We start from the raw sequence: 26,757 nt of genomic DNA, 5'->3' as shown, positions 1-26,757 counted from the left end.
TGATTATCAGATTATGTAGACTCCTAGTTTCATAGATAGGACCTCTTGAGCCAAAGTGATGGGAGAGATGACTTTTAAGTCTTCAACCTGTACAAACTTTTGTGAAGGAATGAGGGATTGTTTGATTCAAAAGAAAAACCAAAAAAAACAAAAATGAAAAAGGGACGGTTCTACATCACCCACCTGCAAAATGCTCAAACAAAAAAAAAGATAAAAAGAGATAGAAAGTTTAGTATTTTCCATTTAATTTAACCTCTTTAAATCTTAAATCAGAGCAAAGAAATGTAGATATAATTAATTGTTTACAAGAAGGTATCAGGTGTACAACTCCCATCATAAACTGTTTCACTAAAAACAGAGAGGATCATAAAGGAGCCATCTAAAGTCATGATAGAAAGAAGAAAAGATGACAACTTCAGAGGGAAATCAAAGAGAGTCGTATAGTAACTAACTCACACAAATATTCGGTATAGTAATTGGTATAAATATTTGGTATCTGGTTATTATAATCAAAAACTGATTAGAATTTTTTAGAAGATTAGAATTTTTTTTAGTATTCAGGTTTTCTTGCCTCCTTTAGTAACTCCGACACATTCCCATGAAAGAGGTGCCTAAAAGGTATCACAAATGAATCATCCAGGCAGTTATCAATCTCACCCTCCCTCTGTTAGCGATGTCCAAAAGTCTGTGAAAGTCCCTTGTGCAATTCCTTGTTGCACCAATTGAGGCAAACAAGGACAACCAAAGTTGCCTTGGCCAAAAGGGCCAAATTGGGCCAAACCCTTATCTCTCTTTGAATCTTGAATAAGATCAGGGTCCCTGGATATCAGTGGAAAGTGATAATGCAATATATCTGATCACAGGAATAAAAATATGTCTGTTTTCCAGGTCTACAGCCAGTCCTGCTTGCAGTGTTGTTCTGTGTATAATTTAAAAAGGAAAAAAAAGCAAAGATCTATTATTTCGGTTACTCAGCTAGATCAGTTCCCCTCATTCAACCCTCATTCAATTTCCATTTGTGAGGGTCTGTCTCTGTGTCTCTTCTGCTTGTCTATCACTACATTGAATAATAAATGGTGGATGTTGGAGTTAAGGAAAGCTGCATAACTAACTTCTCAACACCATAGACGGCTTGCACAGATAATAACAGCTGATGCCCCCCTGCTTGCTTATCTACCACATAACGGTGGTACTATCTGTAATTACTATCTGTAATTATCTGTAGAGGTCACAGGGACCACAGATGATGAAGAGACTTCAAGGCACAGATCACAGCTAGCATCTCCTTGACATTTATGTGCCTTAGTCTTTTATAGAATTCCACAGACCTTCTGTCTTTATCCCCATAGAAATCGCCCCAAGAAAATTCTGTGACATTTGTGGTTACAGATTGCCATGGAACATTAGGAGAAAAGGGGAGACCTGGATTTGTTTGTAACCGGTGTCTCCACCGGTGTTCCTTTTTGACTAAGTCCAAGATTAGAAATTGAAATTCCAGTTGATGCAAATACTGAGTCCATGTATTTTTTTAGAAACCACTGAATTTTTCTCATAAATAAGCTTGCAAGAGGAATCATTAGAATCATGGAAGCCATGAACCCTTGGATCCTAAGATATTCTCTTGAAGAAGTCTGTGACTAATTAGAGAAGCTCTGGAGATTTTCCAGATAAAATCCAATGTCACCTGCATCAAAAAAACTTACTGCTGAGAGATGTATACAAGGTACCTTGGAAACACAATCCTGTTTGATGGAGTAAAGGAGAATTTCTGAATATTTATCTGGAATCCGATTGGTCAGAAGAGATGAAACCCATGCTAACGACTCTTGACATCTGGGAAAAGACTCTGCAAAGATAAGCAACTTGTCTAAATACGGTGCCATGTGGTCTGCAATGAGCTATCAATGGAACTAGGCACTTAGCAAACACCCAGGGAGCTGTGGATAATCCAAAGTGTAATCCACAGAATTGATAAAGTGATCCAGACACAGAGAATCTGAGACATTTCCTGAAGCCTGTGGCTATTGGAATGTGATGATAACCATGTTTTAGATCAAATGTTACCATGAAACTCTCTGAAGGAATAAGAGGTAACAGACTCTGAAGGGTGACCATTTTTAATTTTGGTACTTTCACAAACAGATTGAGAAAGGACAGATCTAGAACTAGCCTCAATAAAAGCTTTTTATTTGGTACCAGAAACTTTGTGGAATAGCAGCCTTTGCCTCTCAGCTAAAGGCACTGGTTCTATGACTCCTAGAGTGGAAGGGTGTTGAAGAACCTAAAGAAAAATTATTTTTGGTTTGGGGGTAGGGTGGAATCCCCTTGAAAGGAGTATTTATTAACCAGTGTTAACTGTAACCCTCCTGCACCACTTTTAATGCCCAAGAGTCCATCACAATCTGCTTTCAAAGGAGAATGTAAACAGACAGTCTCTGGGACAGATTTTCAAAGATGGGGAGGAGAGGAAGGGGATGAAATGCTAGCATAGTCATTCTGCAGTATTACACTGCACCTTTTTTAGAAAAGGTCTTTGTTTCTTTTTATTTCCTTCCTGTCACCTCTTTTTGTTCCCTGTTTTGCCTGAGAAAGCAGATATTGCTTGCTTTGCTTTTTAAAAGGAAAAGAGGATTTGAGAAATTCATAAAGGGGGGAATGAAAAACCTTTGAGACTCCATGGGTTAATTTCTTTCTTTCATCAAATTGTTTGAGGACCAGATGGTCCAAAGAAAACATCCTTATCTAAAGTTGAATTTAAAATTTTCAGACTTTATCCCATCAGCAAACATTTTGTTACATACCAAGGCATATGACCCAGCACTGTAGCAGTAGCAATGGCCATAAACACAGTATCTGCACAATCATACAGTGCTTAACACATATTTAAATACTTCAGAAAGATTAGGAACTACCTGCTGGATGAAGTACATTAGATAAATCTCTCAAAATGTCAGCACACAACAGAAAAAACTTCCATAAGTGCTTGATAATTAAGAATTATGTATGCCAAAGTAGAAGAAAAAATATTCTCTTACCAAATCTGTCCAACATCTTGCCTTTTTTATCCACAGAGTAAGGACTGGAAGAAAGTACTAGTTTATTCCCAGCTGGCAAAGATGTAGAAATCACAGCTGGATCTAACCTAAGATAAGAGAGCAAATACTTATTAGAATGAAAAAGTCTATGTTTTTGGGAATGGAAGGCTGAAACTCAGGATTATTACAGGCAGGATTAAACTCATCTTTCAAAAATGGCACAGTAGGAGTGGAATGAGGTATACCCACCTATAGCATATCATAATATTGACTCAGCACAGGAGGAATGTCCACTTGTTTCCATAAAAACACAATTTATCCTGGCTATTGTCTGAGAAAAAGAAAATTCCTCCAAAGAAGGTAGTAAGGACCAAGTTTCCTCAAAATCAGAATACTGAGCAGTGTAACTACAGGAGAAGATGCCACGTCTCTGTTTACATCAGAATCCTATGACAAATTTTTCCTCAGAAATGTCTTCACTGACATTGCCCTCAGGTAAGGATTTCTGAGCACCAGGATTAACAGCCTGAAATAATTGCCTGGCTAAGTTAAAAAAATCACCTTATCTAACAGATACCATGTCTTCAGATGAATAATGTTTTACCTTGCGATTTGTCTTTACAGTTAAACATTTGGTTGAAGACAAACTCAGAGAACACACTTCTGTCCTGCCAAAAGCTCACCATCCCTGGCTACTCCAAGAAGAATCTCACAGAACAACTCTCTCTGACCCAGAGGGGATGGTTCTCTCATGCCCAGATAAGACACTGGAACAGCCAAAGAGGATGTGACTGATCCCTAGCTCATGGTGGCTAAAAGGACTACTAGCTGGAGAAGGAAGGGAGCGGTGTGAGAAATGACAAAAGGCCACTGCAGCATTAGCTGAGGTGTTGACTGAGCCCAAGGTATCGGTATGAGATCTTTGGGAATTTGTTTTTCTTACTGTCTAGGACAAAGCTGAAGAGGAAACAGTGGTAGTTTTCATATTGTAACCAAGGAGGAGGTCTCAAAGTTGGTAAGCTTCTCTGGAACATGGAACAATCGGGTGATAAGTTGTCAAGAAGTCTTCACAAGCAGTACACTCTCACTTACATTTCCTTATGCAATCCCCCTTTCAAAGCAATGCACAAGCAGCTAACTAAAATCCTGTTAGAACCTTCAAAGATTAAAAGCACACTGACAGAGAATAAGATGGTAGGTAGGTTGAAGCAAAGTGTACACAAGCTCTAACACATACAATAATGTCTCCAGCATGTTAAAAACAAATCCCAACAGTAAACATTCAACAAAAGTTAATACAATTTACAAAAGCAGTACATTTTTACACAAAAAGCCCTAAATTGGTTAAATAGCTAAGAAATAAAAATTGCAGTCCCTGACAGGAAATTTCTGCTATTTATAAAAAAACAGCTGGTTTCTTAAAGGAGAAAAAAGAAGTTATGTACGCACCAGAACGTGTCATGTTTGTTGTCCAGTATCACATCTTCAGTCTTGCTGTTTGGGTTCAGAGCCAAAACTTGGCTCTGACTCGGCCTATACTAAAGCTCGAGAGCTTCTACTGGCTCGAGGCTGAGTCCTATCCCATGGTGCTTAGCAGCTATTTCCCAGATCTTGTTTGAGGAAGAAGGTTCCTATATGTTCAATATTCAAAGGGGTAATATCTGAAAACATATTGTCATAAAGACTAACAAGAAAAGGCAAGAAGGGAATCAGACCTTATCCGCCAATTTCTGAGAAATTTCCTCTAGATCCTCCAGGAAGGTCCCCAGCACCTTTTTCTTGGGTGGCTCAAGGGAATAAACTCCTCAGGACAATGGAACCAAAGGATGCCCTGTTCAGGGAGGCCACATCTACTTTGTAATGAGTAATAAAGGTATGAAGGTTAACCCATGTAGCAGCAGCACAAATTAAATCCAATGGAAGTCTGGATTGAAAGGCAATGGAGGTAGATACCGCTCTAGTAGAATGTCCTTTGTATTTCCCTGGTGGTTCTTTATTGTGGGAATCATAGACATATGGGATGGACTCAGTAAGCCATTTGGACAAGGTAACTTTTGAGATTGCCAAACCTTTTTTATTTTCTAAATAGGAGACAAACAATTGGTCTGACTTTCTAAATTCTTTGGTCCTATGCAAGTAAAAATGCAACTGTCTATGCACATCCAGTTGGTGGAAATTATACTCTGCCTTGTTGCCATAGTTAGGAAAAAACACAGGTAATTCTATATTTTGTTTTAAATTCACTTGAGAACAAACTTTCGGCAAGAAGGAAGGATTTGTTCTGAGGGAAACTCTATCTTTGTGGAAGATCAAATACGGTGGACGGATAGACAAGGCTTGCAACTCTGATACTCTCCTGGCTGAAGTAATTGATGTCAGGAAGAGTGTTTTCCATGATAAAAATGTTAATGAACAAGATGATGCTAGTTCGAAAGGGGGCAGGATCAAAGATGATAATACTAGATTGAGGCCCCCAGGAGGATGAGGTTCTCTGAAGGGAGGTCTTAACAGAACAGTACCCTAGAGGAAGGCTTTGCATAGTCTATGGGACATTAGACTAGATCCTGATTCTCCTACATGATAATTAGAAAAAGCAGCTAATTGAACTCAAATAGTGGCTGCCGCTGCCCTTTGATTAAAGGTTTCTGTTAGAAATTCCAGAATTGCAGGTATAGATGCTGTAAAAGGATCCACATGTCTTATTTAACAGTTAAGAACCCAGTTTTGCCATGTATATTTGGAATACCCAAGGTACATAAGGGTATTAATAATTTACAATTCAGACCAATTGTTGCTGCAAGGGGTTCAAAGACTGAGCCCCTTGCGGCGTTTATTGACCATGGGACTAAGAAAGTTTTAACTGAAGTACCCCATATAATAAGAGACTCCTGGCATTGTTTAGAAAGACTAAGGGAGGTAAAGAATATGACCGAAAATTATAGTTTTTTGACGATAGACATCGTCAATCTTTTTTCGGTAATTCCCCATAGTGAGGGATTGGAATTGTTTGCTGCTAGCTTAAACTCTAGTAGATTTATTGATAGATCTAGAGTGAATTTGTATTGTGACTTGATGGAATGTGTATTGAATAACAATTTCATCAAGTTTGAAGGAGAAATCTATAAGCAATGCTCGGGTGTGGCTATGGGGGCCAAGTGTGCCCCGGTATACGCCAATTTGGTGTTGCTGGCTTGGGAAAGAACTTTTGTTTTTACTTCAGAATATATGAATAATATCATACTGTATAACAGATTTTTGGATGATCTTTTGATCATATGGAAAGGGGTGAAGCTCTTGCCAGGGAATTTGTAGAATACTTAAATGGTACCACTGATTATTTAAAATTCACTTTCTCATGGAATGCGGAGAGTATTAATTATTTGGACATTAATATTTCAAAAACGGAGAATGAGATAGCAAGTACAATTTATAGGAAGGACAACTACTCAAATTCGTTATTACATTTCGAGTTGCCACCCCTTCCATCAGCGGAAAGGAGTAATAAAAGGACAGATGGCACGTATTTCTAGGTTAGTGAGTGATGATGAGGTATTTAGACTAGAAATTTACAAACTGATTGGAATGCTATTGGAGCGAGGCCATCCCATTAGTTTATTACGGAGAGTTAAGAAAGAAATATACAAAAAAAGACGTAGTGTTTATGTCCCCATCTTAAAGGGTGAGTGTGTGGTTGAGATGGAAAGCCAAAATTCAGTGGAATTGTTAAGTGATGATAACAGCATTAAAGATCCTGATGGTCCATGCTTTATTATTAAGTATAGTGACAAATCTAAGGAATTGTGTGCAGTTGTGAGGAATGTGTGGGATCACTGTTTGAATATTGAATTGAAGAAGGTGGTGGGGGATAAACCTGTGATAGTATATAGTAGGGGACCAAATTTGAAGGACATGTTTGAAAGGAATAGACGTTATGGTAGGTCAAGGATGAGTAAATGTGGGAACTGTAGATGCTGCAGGTTTATAGCAGATGGTCCCTACGTGGCAATTTCTGGATATAAATTTACTTTGTCTTGTCCAGGAATTTGTAATTGTAATACAAAAAATTTAGTTTATGTGGCCAACTGTATATCCTGTGAGGCATTTACGTCGGGATGACTACCTGCAGATTAAGGGACAGGATTCCTGAGCATCTTAGATCTATTAAAAATAAAGACACCCACAATGCCTTGTATTTGCACACTGTGGAGTGCAAAAATTTCAAAAAATTCATGTTTTTTGTTATAGATAAGGTTTCCTTGGATAGTGGGGGAGACATTAAAAACAAGGTAGCTTTAAAGGAAATGGAATGGCAATTTAGATTAAATGCTATGTGCTACCCAGGGCTTAATGATTACATCTCTATAAAACCTCTTTTGGTATATCGATCGCAGGTTCTGTAGATTTGGCATTTTATACATGGTTATATTATAAATTCTAAAATGAATATTGTAAATGATTATTAGAAAATTATAATAATAATATATATTTTTATAAATAAATATACATATACAAAAAATGTTTAAAATTTCATTAAATTGACAACTTTTGTTAGGAATATTATATACAATATATGTATTTAATAAATGTATTTATTAATTATTATTTAATTAGTATATATTGTGTTAACAAGTAAGCAACATAATTCAGTTTTTAAATTTAGTGTATTATTCAAAGTGAAGGTAGTAAGTTTTATGTATAGGCTTTTTAGGGTGAGTGTATATGGGTTTAAAAGGTTTTGAGTGGTTAGATTGATTGTTTTATTGATCAATTAATCAATTATTCAATGGATTGTTCATAGTATATAAGAAGGTTTTTGTAACAGCAATATGACTCTGATGATGCCTTGTATGGTGAAAGCGCTAAGTCTCTCAATAAATTTCTTTATGGTGGATTATCTTGGTGTCCTGCCTTGAATTGTTCCTGTTGCTGTACTGGATTCTTCAGTTTGAGGGGTCATTTGCCATTGGATCTGACTGTTTTCTGTTTTGTGCCCTTGTGTTGGGACTTTTTTTGTGATCCATATGTCTTTTGTCAGCTCAACAAGAGAACCTCTTCCATTTGCTTGCATACAGATTCCTAGTTGTCTGCTTGTGCGAGGAGACTAGAATGTGACAAACTGCAGGAGACAATTCCGGAAGCCTGGCTAAGAGCGGAAATGGAGCAGCCAAGCTGTCAGTTTGAGGGTGTGGAGTGCGGGATGGAGTGTTCCTGACTGATGTGTCAGAAGATCTGGCACTGGGTCCAGGATCCATGGGTCCTCCTGAAGGTAGGGCCAAAGAAAGGGGAACCAAATCTGACAAGGCCAGTATGGCACAATGAGAATTAACCTGTGACTCAACAACTTTGCTTTCTGTATAACCTTTGGAATCAAGGGAAATGAGGGAAAGGCATAAAGAAGACCTAGGGGCCAATCATGAACCAGTGCATCCTTCGGTGACTCTCCCGGAGGGGAGATTAGGGCAAAGTAGTTGCAGCATTTGGTACTGAAGGGAGTGGCAAAAAGATCGCAGCAAGGCTGACCCCATTTGTGAAAAATTTGATTCGCAACTTCCTGATTGAGGGACCACTCGTGAGGCATGAGAATCGCTCTGCTTAGCCTGTATGCTATAATGCTGGATTTCCCTGGGATATGTATTGCTGTCAGAAAGCATTGAGAAGATATTGCCCATTGCCACATGCTCTGGGCCTCTCAACATAGGGGGTAGGATCTGGTTCCCCCCTGTTTGTTGATGTACAATACCACCAACATATTGTCTGTCTGAATTGCAATAGTTCCTGTGGGTGCTGAGTAAAATAATCACTTGACAGCGTAACGTCTGGATCTTTTCTTGAGGTAGCCTTGTCAACATGTCGTTTGTATTTAAATCTGCACCAATGAATGTAACATGCTGTGATGGCAACAAGGCAGATTTTTCTGCATTTATAGTAATGCCTAGTCTTGAGAAGTGATGGATGGTGTAACCTCTTGCTTTGATCAGTTGTTGCTTGGTGGTGGCAGTTAGGAGCCAGTCGTCTAAGTATGGAAACACCTGAAATCCCTGACGTCTCAGATGAGTCGTGTCTACTGCCATGCATTTGGTAAACATCCTGGGGGCTGTAGTGAGTTCAAAGGGCAGAGCTCTGAACTGGTAATGACTGGCTCCCAGCCAGAAATGTAGAAATCTTCTTGAGCTCCTGTCCGTCTTTATCTGGTAGTATGCATCCTGAAGATCTTACAAGCACATCCAATTGTCTTTTCCCAGAAATGGGAGTATAGACTGCAATGTTGCCATCCAGAACTTTGACTTTTTCACCGACTTGTTTAGTCTGCTGAGATCCAATATGGGTCTCCAGTCCCCTATCTTTTTTGGAACTAAAAAGAACCTTGAGTAAATTCCGGATTCTAGTTGGTCTGCGGGGACTTCTTGGATGACTTTCTAGCAACTTTTGTATTTCTAGTGTTGCTTGATGCCGTTGACCAGGTGGAATGTCTGGGATAGACTTTGGTGGATGAGGTGGACACTGGAAGGGGATGCTGTATCCTCTGGATATAATGGACTGTACCCATTTCTCTCAAGTCAAATTCAGCCAGGCTTCTGGGTACAGTGATATTCCCCCCCCCCCCGACTGCCTCCAGAGGTGGACAGGCAGGCCTCCTTTTAGGAGCGCTGGAAGGGCCTACCAGAGAACATATCTCTGTCGCCCTGGTTTTGCGGACCCCCTCTGCCGCTTGGACGGCATCTTCCATTGTTTTCCCCTCTGCCCTTGGGGGAAGGATCACCACAAGTGTCAGATAAGGCTCTTTTGGATTTATGGAACCACATTTTTCCACCCTTTTGACCTTTAGGATAAGGTCTGGTAGGGGTGGAAAAACAGACTCCAATGGCAGACAGAGTCTTACCATCTTGTTGGCTCCTGGTGAGAGTTTCTTTCACTTTCGGCCCAAACAATGATGAGCCATCAAATGGAGTGTCAATAAAGGAAGAATGGAAGGGTTGGCAAACTTACAAAGGCGCATCCAGGAATGTCTATAAAGAGATATTCCTGTGCCTGCTGCCCTGCTCGTTCCATCGGCTGCATAAGATATGAGGCGCATGGAGGAGTTAGATATGGAGGTTAAGGTTGTGAGCTGGGAATTAACCTTATCAGATAATTCCAGAGCTGTAGCACCTTGCAGGGTACCTCCTAGCTCTTTTAGGAGATCCCTCTGAAGTTGCATGAAATGCGACAAATAATTCAGTGACCGTAAGGTATAGGCCGCTGAGGAGAACATATGCTTCCAGTATTTGTTCATCGTACGAGAATCTTTGTTCAGTGGATGAACACATACAGAAGTTTCAGCTAACTCCTTTTTTTGTGGCCACTGCCACTACCATTGCATCTACAGGAACCCCTTTAGTTAAATACTGCCTATCTTCCGGGGCCATAATGAACTTATTAGGCCTCTGTGAAATGGGGTCCACTGCGTCCGGACAGTCCCACACATTTCGACTCACCAAATCCAGGAGTGGGTCAAAAGGTGGAGATACCCAAGAGGTGGAGGGGTGAGAGCCAAATGCCTCCAGGTATAGAGATTCATCTTCAGAAGGGAAAAGGAAGTTCCAGCCACCCATCTGCTTAAGAATCTCCAGGATGTCTGAAAAGGAGACATCCACAGTGGGTGACCATGAAGATCCTTCTGAATCCTCTAAGTCGGTATCAGAAGTGACAGACTCAGGGGAGTCTAAGTGCTTCCTCTTACACTGTCTCTTCTGGGGGACCTCCTCAGGGGGATGTTCCGGGGAGGTATCAGAAGAGGAGGATCCACTAATTGCGGCTTCCTAGGGCAATGGCTATTTACTCTGTGGGTGATGGAAAGGTAATGAAAAGGTGGACACCGGTCCCTTAGGGGGAAGAGAGGCTGGAGCCGAAGGTGGAGCAGACTCAGTTGAGAGCACACTCTGCATTACCTCAAAGGCACCGCTGTCCCGGGCTGAAAGAGACTCCAGCCCCAAGAGGCCGGAAAATCTCTGCAGCAGCGAGGATGGTGGCTCCGAAGCATATGTGGGAGCCGAACTCACATGAGCCGAGGTGCCGAGTGAGAGAGACGGTTCTGACAAGAGTCCGACTCGACTCTCCCACCAGAGCTGACCAGGGAGTGTCGGTCTCCATGTCCCTCGATGGACGAAAGCATCAAGGAAACCAGAGCAGACGTCGTAGCCAAGATATCAGTAGTTATTACTGGGGGGTACCGTTGTTGGCTCCAAGATCCAATGGGCTGGACTCGATAGAATTTCTGCTAGGGCCCGGATCCGAAGCAACCTCTTCACTACCAGCACCACATCATTATCCAATAGCCTGGAGGAACAACTGGAAGACTTGTGGTTACCTGCCACTGACTGTAGTAAAGGAGACACTGGCACCGAGTGAACAGGCTCCAAGGATGATGACCAGCTCCTTTTTCGGCTCCGCAGCAGTTCCAATGAGAACGATGGAACTGAGAAAGAACCATGTTTCGGGCCCAACAACCTTTGGAGCCGAAGAAGTATCAAATTTGGTGCTGCTTGTCGGCTCAGACACCGGAGCCGATGAAGCAGACTTTTTGGTCATGTCTGATTTTTTGGTCTGATTTCCTTCGTCCACTTTTAATAAGCCCCTCAATATAAGCTTATTTCTCCTCTCCTGCAAGACCCTGGCACTAAAACTATGGCAAATGGAACAGTAGTCTTGAAGATGGAGTGGACCCAGACAGTACACACAACTAGTGTGTCCATCAGTAATGGACATTTTTTGAGTGCAGGAATCACACTTTTTGAATCCTGACTTGTGTTCCTTAGCTGGTTCCTTAGACATGCTAGCTATAAGGAAAAAACTCACAATAAATGTTAGAACCAACTTTTATAGAAAGAGAAAGATAGCAAAAAATCAACAGGTATCCAAAATAAAAAAAAAATATATATATATATATATATATATATATATATATATATATATATATATATATATACACACACACACATATATATATATATATATATATATATATATATATATATATATATGTGTGTGTGTGTGTGTGTGTGTGTGTGTTTTTTATATATAAGAGGAGGAGGAAAGGGAGGAGGAGATGTCTCTAAGTTAAATGATGATCTCCTCCACTGGAAGAGACGCCTCTAACTTAAACTGTGTACTCCTAAAAAGGGGAAAGAAGAAAGAAAAGGGGCAAGAATCCTCCAATTTAAACAGATTCTTGAGGAGACAACAAGGCCCAAAGAAAAGGACAGCCTCAAAGCTAAAAATACAAGGTTTAGAGAGCCTAAAATAGCACAAGGCTATTAAGATAGAGCTAGTAAGTAAAACAGATAATTATTAGGAAGTAACTATTAGAAAATATATAAAATATAAAATTTTACAAGCCTGAGCCTGTAAAGACAATCCCGAAGTTTCAAGCGACAAACGAGATCTGGGGAATATCCTCTAAGCACCATGGGATAGGACTCAAGCCTCGAGCCAGCAGAAGCTCTCGAGCTTAAGTATAGGCTGAGTCGGAGCCGAGTTTCAGCTCCGAACTCAAACAGCAAGAATGAAGGCGAGATGGGACAACATAACATCACGTCTTAAAGCCCAAAACTAAAAATATAAAATGAAACACAAACCTGGGTGTTGTTAAAGGTAGCCCAACAAAAATGAAGTAACAATGCAGTAAAATGCAAACGTACCACCACAAGACTGACTAAAAACTTTCTTTAATAAAAAACTTTAAAAACGAGGCAGCAATTACAAGAATAGTCAAACATCTGAGGACAGAAACCTCCAAAGGACGGACAAACAAAAACAGGATAAGTACTTTCAACCACAGCCTTCTTCAGATTCTTATTTACTGAGTCAATCACCTTCCTTTAAAAATATATTTGGCAACCAATCCTTACACAAGTAGCAAGCCAACTCCTATTTGTCTTCCAATAAAACCACACGGGTAGTATATCCAGTTGTCAATAGAGTTTAGCCAAGGCTCCTTCCTTAGCCAATTCAGAGGAGTTTAAAGAGATGTTGCCCTTTTAGAACAGATTTTAAGGGAACCACCCCATTCAGTCCTGGTGTGGGGTCTGCTCTTAAGTCCATAATCCATTTTACCTCCACGATTTCCATTCTATTATGTAAATCTCCACCTCTTATATCCTCCTGTATTTGTTCAAGTACCACAAACTTAAAGACATGATTTTTTTATTGCCTTTAATAAGACTTGATAAAGCATTTGTTTCGACACAATTCTTTATATCCCGGAGGTGACGACGAATTCTTTCTTTTAATAGTCTGTTGGTTTTACCAACATAAAAGGCAGGACATAAAGTGCAGGTGGCCACATAAACTAAATTCCTACTATTATAATCTGCATGTCCCTTAAAATAATAAATCTTCTCTGTCGTGGGATGCTTGAATTCATTGGAGACCTTTATAGATGTACAAGCTTTACAGAGGACACATTTAAAAGTGCCCTTCCTGATATCATGTCCATTCCTTTGCATACCATCTTTAAGGCACATAAGTCTTTTCAAGTTTTTTCTCTTTCTAAAAATAAATCTAGGAGTTTCCCTACAACTTTTTTTAAATTCTCATCAATTGTAAGCACAGGCCAGTACTTCCTAATAACATATCGTCGCAATGTCTGTACTGTAGGTTAACATGCATCCTAAACGCTTATTTCTGGGGCCATGTATATGTCTAGTAATATTACCAGCTTGTTGTCTTGAGTAATAGGGACGTTCTTTTCTCTTTCTTAGTTCCATAACATTATTAAAGTCCAACCGAACATCTTTTTTATTGTACCCTCTTTCCATAAAGTTTTTAGTTAACTTCTTATAATCAAGTAAAAAGGCACTACCATGCATACATAGCCTTGACACTCAAGGGACTTGGTTCTCCACTATATTGGAAAAGATATGCCTAGGGTGCATACTCGTCTTATGTAGAAGATGGTTCCTCCAGGTGTCCTTTCTAAAAAGGGTAGTATCTATGCCCCTCTCAGGATCCAAGTACAACTTGACATCAAGAAACTATTTCCACATCAGATATATGTAGATCAAAGTCCAAAAAAAGGCAGTAGTGGATATAGGCTACAAATTCTAGCCTTCTTGCCACCTTCCTGTACAAGGAAGATGTCATCCACAAATCGCCCATAGAAAATAAAATTACTTCTCCACGAGTTAGAGATGTTCAAAACATGATCATGTTCCCACTGAGCTAGAACAAGACTGGAGTTATTATTTGCACAGGGTGTGTCCATAGCTACTCCCCATTTTTGCCAATAATAATTGTAGCCATAAGTAAACACATTATTATCGAGAACCAGTTCCAAAAGTCTGCAAATTATCTGAATATTATCAATCTCTGACCATGCATATTTCCTGATGGCCTCAATTCCATAATCATTAGGTATCACTGCAAACAAACTGCATACATCCAAGGTAGCTAACAGCAGACCTGAAAAATGCCCACAGGTACTCATTACCCGATATAATTTCGCCAAAAAATGAGCGGTATCTTTCAATACCATAGTCGTTTGCAGTAACAATTTCTTTAGTTCATATTCCAAATAAATTAACATAGGTTTTGTAATCCACCCTCTTCCTGACACAATTGGCTGTATCAGTGGATCCACTAGATCCTTATGAATTTTAGGCAACCCACTTAATGAAGGTATTTGTGGATGTGTAACTTCAAATGCCCCATTTGGTATGTACCTCTCAAGACATCTGCAACAACTGGAAAGGCCGCAGAAATACCTCACTAAAAGAATCACAGGCCTAAAGCAGATACCCTACGCTGACCACCTTAAAAAACTTCAGCTATACTCTGTCACATATCGTCTACTCAGAGGCGATCTCTGCTTAACATACAAGGCCATGTCAAACCCAGAGCTGTTGGACATGCTACACTTAAAGAAATCCCAATCCCTCAGAGCCATCTAAACCTTGTCATCACAATAAACAAAACATGCTGGAGGGATAGGTTCCTGACTCAGAGACTCCCCAGACTCTGGAATAGATTGCCCATACATGTCAAGCAGAGTGCCTCTTTGGCTCTCTTCAAAAGGAACCTTGACGATTGGATGGGAGAAAGGAAATTCACCCCGGGGATCACGTCAATCACCCTGCTAGACAGGGGTCCAGGGAGTAAATAGTGTGAGAAGAAATAGCCAGGGAATTGTTATGACTAGGCTTGTATAGGCCCTAGGGCTGATAGCCTAGTACCAACCTATGAACTTATGAAGAAGAAATCAAACAGTTCCTTAGTAATACACTTTGTCATAAGCATATCAAAGATGGTGTCTTGCACCTTGCTAATAGTTTTATTAATATCGTTTTGATTATGATGTCATCCCTTCTCATCAGTTCATGTAAAGCCTCGTTTTAACGTTTTTTATTAAAGAAAGTTTTTACTCAGTCTTGTGGTGGTATGTCTGCGTTTTACTGCAGCAAAACTAAAAATATGGTATTTTTCTTAAAAGGACACCAATTCTGTGTGTGAAGGTTCCCTGCTGGGGACATATCTAGCAGAATTGAAGCTTAAAGTCAACTGCTGCTTTGCTGAAGCGCCGGAGTTGCTTCTTCTCAAGCCGGCAAAAAAATAATGAAGAAAACTTCACTCTGATTGCCGATTTTCCTACACACTGCTGTCCAATTAACAGACAGTGTGAAGTGGTCAGCAGAGCTTTGTAAAGCTTGTAGGCTGCTGTATCCTGGGTAGGACACAACCCATACAGCCTAAGGGCTACTGCAGCAGTGAGAATGATGAACATATAATTACATAAACCAGATATAGAAAATTTTAAAAAACTTCTAAAATATTTACAAATGGGTATGTGATGGTAGACATCTTTAAATACAGCGTTACCAGGAAAGCTAGTAAAGGGACTAGACATAGCAGGGTCTGAAGGGATAACATCTTGAAATTTAGGACCCTTGAGAAGTTTTTAAAAAGAGGAGGTCTAGCATAGGACTCCAGATCCCCTTTTTTGGCACCAGAAAAATCATTGATTAAAACCTTCTGCCCATCTAGCAGGAAGGCATGGGCTCTATGACCCCCTGAAATAACATTTGTTCCAGAACTGTAGGAAAAATGGATATTTTGTTTACTGAGCAAGGAGGGATCTCCTGGAAAGGAGGGAGGGGACTCACACTGCCAAGTGTACCCCAGCTGAATAACACTCAGAACCCACTTGTCTGCAATACACTGGTGTCATAAAGAATATTTACAGGGAGATTGCCGGGGGGGGGGGGTTGAACTGTCTTTGATTTTTACAGCCTTTCCCTTGGTTGTCTTTGCCACTGCCTTTTAAAAACATGTTAGTTTATCCCTTCTTGCTTAAACTGATTTTTGAAAAAGGGAGCTGAGTTAGAAGGATTTTTTTATTTACCTTAAACAGGAAGGTTAGAAGATTTGAGTCACCCCATGAATCCACTTTCTTCCATCATCATCTGTCTTAAGACCCTCAGCTGCAGAAGGGCCTAATAGAACTTCCTATTGCAAGACAGAGTTCAAGATTTCAGTCTTAACATCTTCAGGAAAATTTGAGGATATAACCAAGCTAGTCTTCTCATGACTGACCTAGAAGCAACTCTTCTGGAGACAATATTAGCAGTAACATAAGAACACTAAGGAATGTCTAACTACATGATAAGAAGATAAAAGAAAGGCATTCAAATATTTTTTCACCTCATAAGAGAGGAGGTTAACAGTTAACTTTTTCATGTTCTCAAAAGACAGAAGTAAAAATATTAACATGTGAGCCTAGTGGTTTAAAGTTCTGAAATTTAAAGAGGCAGACGAATGTACAGCTCTGTAAGCAAATTTACCATAACAGTATATGTTCAAATGTTCACTGCTGCAGTAGCCTTAGTTATATGGGTTATATCCTGCCAAGGATATAATAGCCAGACAGCTTCCAAAGCTTCAGGGCCCTTCCATGCACCCAAACTGTCAGACAGCTCAAGTTGAGCTGATTAAAAGACGGTGCAAAGCCATTCCCAGACTTCCTACCAACAGAAAGACAGAGGCTGAGCTCTGAAAGGACAAAGCTAGGAACAAAAATAAATAAATAAATGTTCATAATCTGGCATAAAAATCATATGAAAACAAGAGGGATGGAGAGAGGGAGCCGCTACTGCAACAGTGATCATTCAAACATCTACTGTTATTTCAAGTTTACTTACACAACTGTGCTATGTTCATTACATTGATCACTGCTACAGTAGCCTTAGTTATACAAGTAGATTACCGTAGCTAACTACATTTGGGAGGCAGAAGAAGAGTTCAGGAGCTGCTACAGAATGGTCCTAGGAAAGCCTGATCTAGACTTAGAAAAGGAATCAGGCTTTCAGTGTTTTGTAAATGTATGTACAGAGGACCAAGTAGCAGCTTCTAGAATACTTCTAGAGTCCAGCCCTTTCCAAAAAGCCACAGACGATGCCAAGGTCTTGGTAGAGTGGGCCTTGACCCATAGTTTTGTTATGGTGAGCATAGCAAAAGGTAATAGTCTTAGACAACCAAATGGAAACAGTCAGATTTGACACAGGTTGTGCCTTCTTCTCACCTTCACAAGAATCAAACAAGATCTGAAAGAGTTAGTTCTGTGAAGCTAGTACCCGTGTTGTCTGTGGATATCCAAGTTTTGCAATATCCTTTACCCCCTATTTTTAGGTTTAGGAATGAAAATGGGGAGATGGATAGAGTGGCTTAAAGTAAACTCAGATACCACTTTAGGAATAAAAGAAGGAACAGTTCTCAAAGAAACCCTGTCCCTATAGGAAATGAGACAGGATTGACTCGCCATAAGAGCCTGCAACTCAAATACCCTTCAAGAGGTCAGAGCAATCAGTAAAATTGTTTTCCATGTTAAGAAGCTCAAGTCAGCCAGGTTAGCTGGTTCAAATGGAGCAGGTGTTAGCTTCTCTAACATAAAATTAAGATCCTAAGGAGGGGGTCACTGGTTTTCTAGGAGGCCTCTTATGTAAAACCCCTTTCAAAAACTCTTTGATATGAAAGTGAATTGAAAGATGAGGATCTATACTCAGCCATGCTAATATGTCCAATAAATGAACTTTGACAGATGAATAAGAATGGCCATAGGACACTAACTCACACCAATACTGTAAAACCAGAGACCAACTAGCCCTGAATGGGTGCTGGTTATGTAGATGGCACCAACTAGAAAACCTTTTCCATTTGTTAATATATGATTTTCTAGTAGCAGACTTTCTTGTCTCCATTAATACCTGCCTCACATCCTCAGTAAACAGGTGCCTAAAAGGAATTAAGACCCTATCATCCAGGCAGTCAGTTGAAGTTGATTGATGTCAGGGTGCATCAAACATCCCTGTTTTTGTGTGAGTAGATCCAGTTTGTGAGAAAGCTTGCGGTAACTGCCCCTGGCCATTTCCAAAAGAAGTGAGAACCGCAGTTGCCTGGGCCAGAAGGGAGTCACCACAATGATCTTTGGGAATTCCTTCTGAATCTTCAGAAGTACCCTGGATATTAGTGGAAAGGGTGGGAAAGCATACAGAAAGAGTCCTGCCCAAAGAAAAGAAAAGACCTGTGTCTTCCAGGCTTTGGTTTATGAATTCATGGAACAGAATCTTGTCAGTTAACTGTTACTATACGAGGCAAAGACATCTACTTGTGGAACTCCCCACTGATGGACCAAACCATGGAAGACTTCCTGACTAAGTTTCAATTTGTGAGGATCTGCTCTGTCCTTCTCAGTTTGTCTGTCACACAAGTTTGCTCTGACGATGTAGGATGCCTGTAGAGTGAGAATGTGCTGTGAAGCAATATCCCAAGCTAACATGGCTAGTCTGCAAAAGGGGTACCACCTCATTCCACTTCGCTTGTTGATGTGCCACATGATTTTAGTATTCTGTGTAACCACTTGAAGAAGTCCTGAGAACCAAAGATGGTTCAGAGAGTTGAGTGCATTGATTAGGACAAGCATCTCCTTTTTTATTTGTGCTTGCATCTGCCCCTGGTTCACCACACCCGCTGCACATTTATCCCTCATAAAACTGCTCCCCAACCAAAGTCTGAAGTATCTGTGGTGACTGATTGCTTTGGAACAGGGAGGGAGAAGGGAAGACCTGGAATTAAGGACATCTGTTGCCTCTACCAAATGATAAATCCTAGCATCAGGAATTGAAAAGATAAATGGTGCTGAAGCTGAGACCAAAGAGATTTCAGATGCCATTACATCTTTCTCATGTGGAGTCTTGCCAGGGGTATCAGAATCATAGATGCCATGAAACCCAAAATCGTGAGGTATTCCCTGACAGTGATCAAAGTCTGAGTGCAAAACCTTAGAAGTACATACAGCTGCAGCTGTATTTTTTGTGGAAGAAATGCTCTTTGAGCTAAGGTGTCTAGTTGATATCCCAAGACCACAATCCTGTGTAGAGCAGTCAAGAAAGACTTTTTGAATATTTTCTTGCAATCCCAGCTTGTGTAAGGGATCTCTCACACAAACGAGTGATTCCTGACACTGTGAAAAAGACTCTGTAAAGATAAGCAAGCTGTCTAAATATTGAAAAACATGGATACTATGTAGCCTACAATGAGCTAAAACTGTAGCTAGACACTCTGTGAACCCTCTTGGTGCAGTGAATAGCCCAAAGGGCAAGACAGAGAAGTAATAACGTGATAAAGATATGCAAACCATTGAGAAATGTTTGAAGTCCAGGTGAATAGGAATGTGACAATAAGCATCTTTTAAGTCTAGTGTTACCAGGAAACTTGAAAGAGGAAGATTAAGTAGCAGGTTGTGAAGTGATATCATTTTGAGTATGGGCACTATAACAAACAGGTTTAGGAAAGAAAGATCCAGAACTTATCTCCAAACATTTTCTTTCTTTCTTTGGCACTAGGAACATCCTTGAATAAAAACGCTTTTCCGCCAAGGAAGAAGGAACTGGTTCTATCACTCATTGGAACAGCATATTATATGTTATTAACTACTGACCTATTCATTTTTTTTTTATTTCTCTCACTCCTCCCTATTAGATCAGTAGACATGGATGTGCACTTTCTGACCCTCTCTGTGGCCAGTCTGGCAGAGACAGGTATTCTGAGGCATTGTATCAATTGCCTGCTGTACAATGATAACCCACTTAATAAAACAGGTGAAGTATGTGAGAGGTGTAAATACATTTTAACACTGGACGAAAAACTCTCCATACAACCAAAACGTATCCTACAGAGGTTGTCAGTGACAACTGTAGCACACTTACTGCACAGGGTAAAGACCATACATATACAACTACTTATGTTGATGTACTTACAGGTAACCTTCCTAAAACACTAAGCCTTTCCTGCACAACTCAATAAAAAAGGATCCTCAGCCATCACATAAAAACTCTGTTAAAACACCACCCACAGCTACACATGGTAACATCATAGCCACTGCCTCTACTGCTAAGCCCTTAAGGCAAACCAGTACAAAGTCAAACTTAAGGGTCACTGGTGATTCTATAGTGAGGCACACTGATGTCCTATTCACAGGAGATAGTCATGGTTAGCTGACTTTTCAGGGCTAGGATCTGTCAAGTCACACAAGCACTTAAGTAACTGAACCACAGATACCAGTATAAATCTGTCATTGTACATGTGGGTGTTAATGACCTGAAACGTACTTCTATTGACTATATGAAGTGACACATGATCAAGCTCGCTGAGACTGTGTGTCTCAGGCAGGTATAAACCTAGCACTGAGCATTATACTACCTTCCCCAAGAACAATGCCACATCACCAACAGAAAATTAAAGATTTTAACAAACAGTTTAGCTTCTGGTGTCACTCAAGGGGATACAATATTTAATGACCTGGGAGGACATGGTTGACAGACTATGCTGCTTTGCCACAGATGGTCTGCACTTATCCTCTCTAGGCTTTTGGATAATGGCAAAGACCTCTTTCAACTCCATAAGGCCTTTTTTAGGCGATGCCAAACTGATAAACTTCCTGAATTAACTGAACCTATGAAGAAATATCTGAAGATGGTACCACTCAATGCTAGAAGTCTTAAGAAACTCCACTCCCTGCAAGCCTTCCTCTCCCTAGAGTGTGTAGACATCTGTGTAGTAACAGAGACATGGATTAAAGTCACAGAGAGCACCCTGGCAGTGTAAGGTTAATAATGTCTTTCCCATCTTTAGACCAGTTACGGCACAGGACAGAATTAAAAGGCGGAAAATTCTCAGTCAATATTAGAAACAAACTCACATCCAGACTAGTTAAAGTGTATGACTCACAGACTAGGTAAAGTGTATGACTCAGTGGAACTCATACATGTGCAGCTCACCATAAACAGGGTCTTGTACCATATCCTTACAATCTATAGGCCCCCCTCCATGTCCCAGGAAACCCATAATACCTATCTTAATGTACTAGTCTCTCACCATTCAAACCAATGTGATCTTCATGGGGTGTCTCAAGTACCCCTATATAGATTGGGAATCCTACACCACAAGCCCAGTGACTCCTAAACTTTGTTAATACCAGCATCTGGAACTGTTGGTCCATTCTCCTACTGGGGTACAGACATCATTCACCTTGTAATCAAGAACATGGGGAAGTGATGCTTCTCACCTGGTGCAATGTCCTTGCTTGTCAGATATGACTATAAGGCAGTATTACTTGAAATAAAAATCTGCAAATGCTGGACCCATTACAGTTTGGCTTTGTTAAAGGAAGGTCATGCCTATTAAGTCTGATGGACATCTCTGTGAGAGTCACCAAAGTAATGGATGAGGGCAAGACTGTGTATTCAGCTTACCTCACCCTGGCCAAGGCTTTGCTACAATATCCCACTCAAGCATTATAGACGAGCTCACTAAATCAGGTAAAAACCCTTTTATCTCACACTGAATAGCCAACTGGCTCACTGATAGGAACCAGGAGGTCAAAACAGTGAGGCCACCTCCACCAAGAGGCCAGTCACTAGAAGAGTCCCCTAAGGCTTGGCACTGGGCTTTCTTCTTTTTGGCATCTATTTCTCTGAAGTAGAAGCAAATACTGAAGGTTTATGGCTGACTAGGTTTGCAGAGGATTGCAAGATGGGGTTATCAGCAACTCCCCTGCAGACACCAACATTCTCCAAGAAACCCTATTTCTGGCTGACAAATGGTGTCAAAGCCATGGACTTAAACTCAATGATAAGAAAAGCATAAATGTAGTCTTTGGGAAGTCAACCATCCCACCTAACTACCATGTTGATAATATGCCCCTAACAGTCGACTCAGTGGTTAGGGATCTGGGTACACATGTAGACAGTGGCTTTACCTTTGACCACCATATGACCACAATGGTGAGGAAATCCTTTTATGCTGTGCAACTTATAAGGGCATGGTATCTAGGCCCAAAGAGGTCATTATCCCACCATACTCTGCCCTTATCAGACCAATCACAGATAACAATGATCCCTTCAGTATGTACCAGACCAGGCATATGCAACTAGAGTGACCTCAGAGGTTCCTTACAAAATGCCTTAAAGCTCTTTCCCTCTACTCAGTCTCATACAGATTGCTGAGGGATAATCAATGCCTGGCTTACAAGGCATCCACAAACCCCACACTTGTGAATCTCCTGCATATTCTTAAGTCAAACAGCACCAGAAATACAACGTCTAGGGACCTGAATTTTGTCTGTGACTTAAACAGGACATGCTGGAGACACAGATGTGTCTTAGAGACTGCACTGCCTATGGAACAGGCTTCCCCATCCACGTGAAGCTTAGTTCATCTATTACCCAATTTAAGCACAACCTAGACCAGTGGATAGGAAATAAATTTTATACTGGGCCTGGCACCCATGTCCCTTATGGACAGAGGTAGCTTATAAATGCCTGGCCCTGAATGTCCTATTTAGGTACAGGACATCATTATTCTTTTCGGAAAACTTGGCTAGGCTTAGAAAAGCCCCCAGGTCATTAGCCTAGTAACAATCTATGAAACAAAAGGTTCTGATCTGGAGAATAAGAAATGACCCCATGGAAAGGAAGAATTTCCTCCTACTGCCATCTGCAACCTTGCTGGGTGATTTCCAGAACCCATTTGCTGAAATGGTCTGCTGCCAAAGAGAAAAATGAGCCTTTCTGGAAGAAAAAAAGGGCCAGTGTGCAAGGGGAGCATAAGGTCTCTTGAACAGGCATTCAGACTTGTTAGACTTTCATTTGTTTTGAGAGGTTCAGGTTCAAGTCCTCTCTTTTGAACCCCCTTGCCATTTCTTTTTAAATGCCAGATTACCTGTATTTTGTTGAAACTGTTTAAGCTTTTTGCTAAAACTGGATTAAGAGACAGAAAATCACCTGGAAAATTTGGAAAAGGAGGGCTGAAAATTCTTAAGAGATTCCCTGGATCAGCTTCCCTCTTTCATCACACTTTTTGATCACCTCTGTAGCAGAGGGGTCAAACATTTCATCTCTACCCAGGGGAGAATTTAAAATATCATTTTTAACATTATCTGGGAGGTTCTGTGAAAGCTGCCATGCAAACTTCCTCAAAATAGTACCAGTGGCCATAGCCCTGGAAGACGTATTAAGAGACTCACACATGCACACACACATGCACGCATGCACACACACACTGTAAACAACAGAGTAGTGACACATGCAATAGAAGAAGCTAAGTTATTTACTGTAGATTTTTCCTAATAAGAAGAAACTGCAACAAAAATAACATTCCTCATGCTTTCACAATTAGTCAGAACAAACATATGAACCTCACAATTCAGAATTCTGAAAATAAAAGTTGCAGAAATATACACTTCCCCCCTTACCTATCAATCATTTTTGCCATCTTTATCAGAAAGAGTAGGATTGGAATTGAATAGGTGCTTAGTATCAGTGGCATCAACTAAAGCTATAACTGCTGGGTCAGATTTGGGAATAGTGTAAAAACACTTAAAAGACTGAGGAACTGTATACATTCAATCTGCCTTTTTAGGGACAAGCTGGCTGACTATCAGGAAAACTGCATCTGTAATGCACACATCCTCTAAAGCAGACAGAACAGAAGGAATGGGTGAAGGATCTGGATCAGACTCCTGCCTCTTCTTTATCACCTAACTTGTACACTGTCTCTCTTCCACCTTGACTTTCAGCAACAGATCTGACCACTTCCTTATTATAATTGAACAATTAGAATAGTAACGTGTAAATAGTTAGACAACTGTTTTTTTTACTACATGTTCTGTACATTTACATCATATGCAACCTTTTGTAAACAATTTGATTACCACTCTCCATACTTTCTGTAATGTTCTCAAATGAAAGCTGTTTTTGTAACCTTTTTGTTTTTCTGTGCTATCACATCAGATGCATACTCTGTTGTTGTAACCTTGTTGTGTACTTTTGTGGAGCGTCTCTCCCCTGGCCTCCACTGAAAAAGGGCTATAGCTCAGTCAGACACTCATGGTCAACAAATGTCAAATTAATAAATACATACATAGTATTTTCTGAGGGACTGAAAAACCTCAGTGTTCTCCTGCTGAAAACACTAGCACATTCTAGTAGTAGTTTTAGAGAAGAAGTAACCTCCACAGGGAGAATCGGAAACTGAGCTATCTGCTGAGGAAAACCCTGTATCTGTTCCTGTATATTCCTGTTCAAATTTAGAATCATATCATCAAGAAAAGAGGTATCCCTCTTTCTTTTTCCAGAAACAAGTTTATAAGAAGGATCAATGGTCTGAATTAAACCCTGAGACAGACCCATTAAATTACTCCTATCCAAAGAAAATTGAGAAGGAGTAGGCAAATGCTTGCTTTTCTGTTTATTTTTGATAGGAAAAATGGTGCCAACTATGTTTCTAACAGCAGTGACAAAGTACAGTTTTGTACCTACTGAGACCTCCAGGGTTTGCTGGCCAAGTGTCGAGGCCAGCTAATCATGGTAAAATCATGGTTGGCTTGTCCTGTTTGACCTTTTGGGAGGAGAGAGGCAGGAGTGGAGCAGGCATTAATGGACATGTGAAAATTGCCCCAATTGAATGAGAGAGATCCCAGTTTCCAATGAAACCTTTTGTGCAAAACTTGGCTTTGGCAACTGGTGTAATTCAGTGGAGAAGGAACAGATCTATGTCTGGAGTTCCCCTCAAGTCAATTCTTGAAATACATGAGGATCTGTTTAGGTGATATGAGCTCACCCACCACAAGGTCTTTGATCTGGTACATTTATCTGAATGACAGTGTCCCATCTTGGCTGTGGCCAGTCCATATATTTTTTGTGTTGCCATCATACATTTATGCAGTACCATTGTGGGGATTTAAAATACCAGTAGCCCCAAGGCAGAAGGAAGGAAGGTGCTTTGAACCAGTCAGCCTGACTGACTGTCGACAAAGTCAGGGAAATAAATAGAAAGTTGTTTTGTCCGGGTCAAAAGGGGGAAGCTGCAACTGTATTCTGTCTTCTCAAGCACAGTTCTATATCCTCAAGAGAGTAATGACTGGACTGTATTTCAGCAGGAATACCCTACCTTGGCATCTTGCCCTGGGCATACATGTAAATGATGATGAAGAAAGTCCCTTTCCTGAGAGAAAGAATCAATCGTCCCAAATAAGGATAGATTTGTATTCCTCTTAGCCTGAAGAAAGCTACCACTGGTGCAGTAGATAGAACTGAGGCAAGAAAGAATGAGCCTGAAAAGTCTGATACGCCCTGCAACTGGCCTCCTGGGAACCTGAGAGGAACATGAGAAGAGGCTGTGAGATCCATCAGAGTCCCAGTGATCTTTGCCCAGAGAGGTAAAGCTGTTGTAACGTCACATTTTGAACTTGGGAATGTCAGATATGTGTTGAGGATAGATAAATCAAATTGGTCTCCACGTGTTCCAGCTTCCCCAGGGATCAGTACAGCATTCTGACACAACAGTGAAAAGAATGGCTCTCCCTTGCCCATTGAAGGGACCGCACCATTCAAACAGCACATGGCTAACCACCAGCCCATAGTGGCTGCAGCTTCTACACCAGAGAGATCTGGAGTAAAAGATGAGTGCTCTGAGTAACAACAAATGACTACAGCAGTCATCCACCTGCAGTGGAGGCAAATTGCCAGCCTGCTCTGATAGCAAAGGCTGTTTGCTTAATTTTATTTTTCTTGTAGTGGCTAGAAGGACTACCCATGGCACCAGTAGTCTGTTCCATGGTCAAGCCAAAAATGCTGCCTCTTCCCTGGGGAAGGCAAGCAGCAAATGCCAGTAAACACTACCAGTCTACTAAAATTACTTTTTTGACAGAAAAACACAGTAAAGAGCAATTTAAAACACTATGCCAGTCTCACAAAAGTAACATGAACACATTTTCCCCACAGAAAAAAAATTTTCAGTTACTTTACACCACTTTTAAACTGACATGGAAAATGGACACTCCATTTAAAAGTGTTACAGTTTCATGACTGTCCATTAAGATACAAAAGTCCTAGCTTCCTGAAGAAGAAAGTTATAAAACAGCAACATAAAAAAATGATTTTTTTTTACCCCAAAGGGAAGTTATCTACCCAGCAAAGGAACAGCACAAGCCGATCACTGATCCTCATTTGCCTCAGAGGAGAGTACTGTTCAGCGGCAGTAAAGCTCTGAAGGACTTTGCATCCAAACTTGTCTTTTAGTCAGCTCAGTTCGAGCTGCCTGACAGTTTGGGTGTGGTGGAAGGTGTCCTGAAGCTTTGGAAGCTAGCTGGCTGTTATATCCTTGGCAGGATGTAACATGTATAGCTAAGGCTACT

The 26,757-nt window shown here is 40.5% G+C and overlaps 1 protein-coding gene across 1 annotated transcript in view; it reads right to left on the bottom strand.

The window, feature by feature from the left end:
* LOC122810691 (myoferlin-like) overlaps window positions 1–26,757 on the bottom strand; it is a 1,883,765-nt gene that overhangs the window by 1,407,749 nt on the left and 449,259 nt on the right. The window contains 1 exon segment of the mRNA XM_044082260.1: window positions 3,036–3,142. Coding sequence (XP_043938195.1) covers window positions 3,036–3,142 — 107 coding nt within the window.

This window comes from Protopterus annectens, chromosome 9.part0 (assembly GCF_019279795.1).
Source record: "Protopterus annectens isolate FY-2018-M chromosome 9.part0, PAN1.0, whole genome shotgun sequence".
Lineage (NCBI taxonomy): Eukaryota > Metazoa > Chordata > Ceratodontiformes > Protopteridae > Protopterus > Protopterus annectens.
This window is presented reverse-complemented; position numbering and strand designations above follow the sequence as displayed.